This window comes from Myotis davidii, unplaced genomic scaffold (genome assembly GCF_000327345.1).
Source record: "Myotis davidii unplaced genomic scaffold, ASM32734v1 scaffold106, whole genome shotgun sequence".
Classification (NCBI taxonomy): Eukaryota; Metazoa; Chordata; class Mammalia; order Chiroptera; family Vespertilionidae; genus Myotis; species Myotis davidii.
In genome coordinates, this window is record NW_006297290.1 from 99,430 (window position 1) to 105,282 (window position 5,853).

At 34.4% G+C, this 5,853-nt stretch overlaps 1 protein-coding gene across 1 annotated transcript in view; it reads right to left on the minus strand.

The window, feature by feature from the left end:
- LOC102755501 (sulfotransferase family cytosolic 1B member 1) overlaps nucleotides 1-5,853 on the minus strand; it is a 24,193-nt gene that overhangs the window by 3,224 nt on the left and 15,116 nt on the right. Inside the window, exon 6 of the mRNA XM_006773096.2 lies at nucleotides 2,220-2,400. Within this exon, the coding sequence (XP_006773159.1) occupies nucleotides 2,220-2,400 (181 nt within the window). The remainder of the gene's footprint in view (nucleotides 1-2,219; nucleotides 2,401-5,853) is intronic.

Below are 5,853 nucleotides of genomic sequence, written 5' to 3' on the forward strand. Positions count from 1 at the left end.
ATTTATTACTGTTAATGTGCTTGGAGGAAACATTTACTTTGCTATATTATGAAATATTAAGTATGTCCTGTTGCATTGTATCTATATTAACTTGTGATGGTTTGGTGAAGATTTCAAGCCCCTTTAATGAAAAACATCCCCTTAAGTTGTTTCCCTAGTTATTATTCTTTGTTCTATGTGTATGTGATGGCAAGAGCTCTTAGGGGTGTATATGAGGGTAGTGAATATTCAAGATAGTACATATGTGAAGATATTAAAAAACAGAGAGCACAGGTTTAAACAGTAAAGACTCATATAAAGTACTCTGACGATCTTCTGTTTTGAATATAAATTAGCACATATAAATATATTTGCATTATAAGAGTAAGGAAAGTGTAAAAATTTTTTCAGATACAATAAATGTTGGCCAAAGCCCAGATTTTTCTGCTTTATTGCAATTTGGGACACGGGTATAAATATTGGACATCATTTTCCTGTCCCTACTACCTTTACTACTGTGTGGCTAAATTATAACATTGGTTTATTCGACATAGAATTCTTCAAGACTTGAAAGGCCCTTTGAGCCCATTATGAGCGTCCTGAAGCAGATGCATGTGCCATTCAACCTTGCATATTCTACAAGATATGTGCTAACTATAGATATTTATGAAGTTTTTCCTACATATAACTTAATGAATGAGTGTGTATTCTTTAAATGTTTATTGAATGCATGAATAAATAAATGGATAGGGGTATCTTGAATTGTTTAAAGTAATAAGGCTTGCTACTTTTTAATGTATTATTTATGATCAGAAAAATATTCCAAATGCTTATGTATCATTTACCTTAATCTTCCCCCAAAACCTGTGCCATACATGTTAGTACTTTCTCCATATTTTTAGTGATGTAATCTTAGTTTTGGCAGATTAATTAATGTGTTCAAAGTCATAAATTTGGGGAGTGGCAAAGTCTGGATAAATTTCAGGTTAATCTGACCATATCGGACATGTCCTTTACCATTTCTGAAGGGCATATAAAAACTGTCTTTCTTATTAGGCCAGCATGGGCTCTTTTAGGTTGAAGTCGGAGAAACCATATGATTCAGATACTGAACTTATTTCCTCTATTGCTATATTCTAATGAGAATCATGCAATGGTATCAATTTTCATATTTTTGGGGATAAAACTGTTCCAGAAATTTTAGTCAATGACCTGGCATAAAATATTTGTCTTGTTTTATAAAGTTTTTCTTCTTAGTCTCCCATCAGAAAATGTGTGAATGTGTATTATTAGTTTTCTTTGTCAAATTTGTAATGCACTATTCACAATGAAAAATTTGCTTTGCCTTCTTATACCAGAAGTCGTTTTTGAAAGGTTAAATGTAGCGTTTTTAAAAATCAAACACAATTTTAAAACACTGAAACTATTTTCCATTTTAGTAAATTCTGGAGGAAAATGTTTTATAAAAAATTTAACCATATACTCTTTCAAAATTAAGGGTTTTCTCTACACATTTCTATCCCCAATACTTTCCCAAGATTATGTTTACTTCCCAGTGCATCAACTGAAATTCTACCTTTTCCCTTCAATTCAGTAAAGAATATTGAAAACAGAAGATCATATTATTAAGTGGATAATGTCTCAAATTTGTTTAAGTTAATAATTTGTTAAATGCATTATTTTTGTCATTAATAAAACATTTTAACACAAATCATATACAACAAGCCACAATGGAAGTAAGTTTTAGGTAGCAAAACTTCCCATAGTGTAAAAAAAAAAAAGCATTTTCTCTTGGTGAATACTTTTTAACAAAATTTCCTAAATAATATGGGGACTTTAAAGAACATGGTACTATAAGGAATGCCATTTGTTTCTCACTGAGAAGGAGGTCTATGCCAATTTAGAAAAGATTGAGGATTTAGATATAACAAATTTGGAATGACTCATATTAGAACTGACAAGACCACTCGCATATAGCAGAGTAGCAAATACAAGGAGAAATATGTATCAAATACTCAAGGTATTCTGACAATAGGTTTATAAGCTTTATTTCCTTTAATAATTTCTAATCTGACTCAGCAATGTTGTGTGGTTAGTATTTTTAGTGTCCTTATTTTATAGATGAGGAAATTGATACCAAAATTGGTTAAGTAATTTGGTAGAGATCACAAAGTTAATCCTAATTTCAGAGTAATACGTAACAAAATAAAAACAAAAGTTAAACTTAGAAAAATATTCACCTTTGCGCATAAAAGGGGATTTACTCTGATCCATCACTGAACTTGGTATATGTGTATAATTCACCAGAGGGTTGTCCTTCATCATTCCAAATGAGGTGTGATGGATGATCTTATTTAAGATCTCATCATTTAGGTTTTTCTCTAGAAATGTAGCAATCTTCTTGATTTCCTGCATTGGATTCTATTAGTGGGTAAAGAGACATATCCAAGAAAATGGTAAACATAATGTAAAAACTATAATATTTATAATATGTATTCATAAATGTTTATTTTGAATAGTGAATCAATATTTTATGTTTAGCAAAAATGGAGTAGAAATGTTTTGTTTGTTACAAATCTTATATTTTTAGTTTACATTAAAAGTACCATAAGAATAAACCTTGAGCTAAATATTAACAATACTTATAGAAAACAATCTTAAAACCCATTTTAAGCTCAATTTGGAATCAGATTTGAATTGTGCATGTTTTAGAGACCCAGTATCTCTTTATTCTTTTTACCTCTCTTTTTCTGCTTTTAATAAAAACTTATTTTACCCAACCAGTGTGGCTCAGGGGTTGAGCGTCGACCAAGAGGTCACTGGTTCAATTCTTGGTCAGGGCATATGCCCGGTTTGTGAGCTCAATCCCCAGTAGGGGGCATGCAGGAGGCAGCCAATCAATGACGCTTCTCTCTAATCGATGTTTCTATCTCTGTTTCCTTCTCCTGTCTCTCTCCAAAAAAATCAATAAAGACATTTTTAAATTTTTCTTTCTTGTTTTTAGTAACAATATTTAAAAACAAAAATAATACATTCATGGACAACTTCAAGTATACTTTCTTTAAGGTATACTGATTAGAACTTGCTTAGACAATAAATTATTAAAAATAAACTCTAATACATGAGCAAAGTCATTGAGACCTAAATTATCCATTAGCCATTGAGGATAAAAAGAATAAAAGATAAGAAATGGGTCATTTTCCAGATTCTAATGATATAAACTTAATTTTTATAGAGTTTTAGGATGCCAAACTAAAATCTGGATGGATATGTCTAGAAAGATTTTGAGGAAGTGATATCTATGCTGAGTTTAAAATGGTGAATATAATTTAGCAACATGTGTGGTCTTTTGAGGTGTTGGACAGTGAATTTTCAATAATGAAAAAGTTAAAACTCTTGGAGGTATCAGTGTCTCATAGTTCAAGGGAGAAAAAAACACACAAAATGGTTAGAGTTAGATCTGAGTGTTTTGTAGGAGTGAGAGAGGCTATAAAACTGGATAGATAAGTTGGGTTTAAATTAGGAATATCCTTAGATATCTTGTTGAAGGATTTGGGCTGTATCTGTAATGCCAAAGGAAAGAAACAGATTTTAATAATGTGTCTTATTAACTCTGTGCCTGTATGTGTGCACATGCATTTATACACATGCCAGAGGCTAAAACCAACAGTAGTTAACATATTAACACAAAAAGACCCATTGGAAGGCCAATATTCAGCAGGGCTGAAAATCAACATGATATTGTCCTGCTGTGGCCCAATGGCTGAAGGCAATTCCCTAACCTGATAATCCTTTTACTGTTTACCAAACTTTACCTTTGATATGCCTGTATGCATTGCTAAGCGCAAATGTGTATTCAAGTAAATAAAAAGCAGACCAGCCAGAAGTCAGAGAACTTCTTCTCTAGAGAGAGGTTTCCACCTGACCTCCCATGCCTTTTAAATTCATGTTTCTTGTCTAGTGTTTTCATTTGTGCGTGGCCCGGTCTTCAGATCCTGAATCCTCACTGCAAAAGGTTGCGGCATACACACATGTATGTTTTGGCAGGGAGGTCTCTAGAAGGGAAGTTATGATAATATTTTATGTGTGAGACCTTGATGAGAGAAAAATAAAATGTCTAATTAAGGGGTGGCAATGCTTAGAATGAGTAAAAAGTCAGAAATGATGATAGTGAAGAAAAAGCCAAAAGAAAAATTAGTAGTAGTACTAGGAAAACACCTAGATGAGCAGGTGAATAGAGGGCAATTTCTCTTAGGGATTCAGTGTGTTTGGAGAATAATCTGGCCATAATCAAAGTATCAATGGAGATTTTACTTTATAAACCAGCACAAATTCAAATACAGGGTGCTGACTCCCATTGAATCTCCCTCTCCTGCATTTCTCTCTCACCTCATTGAGTTTATGCAGACACTCATAAACTAGATGCAACTAATTAGGCTTCTCTCTGAATAATTTTAATCTTGATATGTAATTGTAATTTTGCTCTAATATTGTTATATTATACCTCTTTATATAACATTGTCTAGGAATATCTGTGTGGCAGTAGAAAACATTATATTTTAGTAATTATTATCTGTGTAGAAGATCTGAGTGGGATTCAAGTACCTGGATATGCTTATAGAGCTGATTAGACTACACTGCAAATCAATCAATTTAAATGAGTTGATTTGAATAAGGCATGTTAACTGAATAAAGAGGAAATGTTGACACCAGAGGGTCATGTGGAAGACAACATGATGTGTGACTCAGAATTTGGATGTCAGCCCAGATCAGGAAATGTATTTCCCCATTCTGTGGAGAAAAGGAACTATATTAAGAAGGAAAAATTGCTCTTTACATAAAGCTAACAAGTGCTACTCATGTGTGTAGAAAGAGAGATACTTGGAACAGAAGAACAATTTTATATCTTATAAAGAATAGGTAGTTGAATATGGTTAATCAACACCACTTTAGTTTTACAGCTGTGTATGCCACCTAGTTGGCAACAATTGCCTCAAACACTGGTAAGATTTAGACCACAAATTCTCCATGGGCTGCAAACAAGTGTGACAGAGGTGGGAGCCTGTGCAGAACAGAAACACTGAGGATTCTTTGATAAGATGTGAGAAATAATCTGGGGGTTAATCAGAAATACATGGAGCAGGGGAGATTTTACCAGAACATGATTTCTGGTATGCAAAATAGGATTGTCACTAAAATGTTTCTTAATACTGCTTACTCATTTATTTATTAACACATTCAAGCAATCCATTATTCACACAATACAGGTGCTATATTAAGTATTGTGGATGCTAATGGTATATTAGGCTATGGTATCTTCCTTCATGAATCTGAAAATCTAAAAAATATTCTCATTTGTAAGCCCAGGCTTTTAAGAACTAGAGAAACTTGGGAGAGAAACCAAGATGGTGGCATAGGTAAACACCAGAGTTTGCTGCCTCGAACAACCACTTCAAAAATACAACTAAAAGACGGAACGGACATCATCCGGAACCACAGGAAGGCTGGCTGAGTGGAAGATTTACAACTAGGAGGAAAGAGTAAAACATACCGAGACTCAGAGGAGGCACAGTGCTGAAGTAAAATACTAAGACGCTGGTGGCGGAGGGCGTGGTTGTTGTTTTCAATTGGGAGGAGTCTCAGACTCTGAGCTCCAGCTCCGGGCGAGTCTCTACGGACCGAGACTCATACGAGAGAACCAGGACTGTCTGGCATCGGTCAGAACCCTAGGGCAGTTTTCTCTCTGTGGGGCTTGCAGCAATTACTGGGACACTGAGAAGCAGAGCCTCTGAGGGCAAGACTGAGAGCAGCCATAATTGCTAACCCCGCCCTATTGATCCATGGGACCCGCCCCGCCCAAGCCCTGCAGGGAGA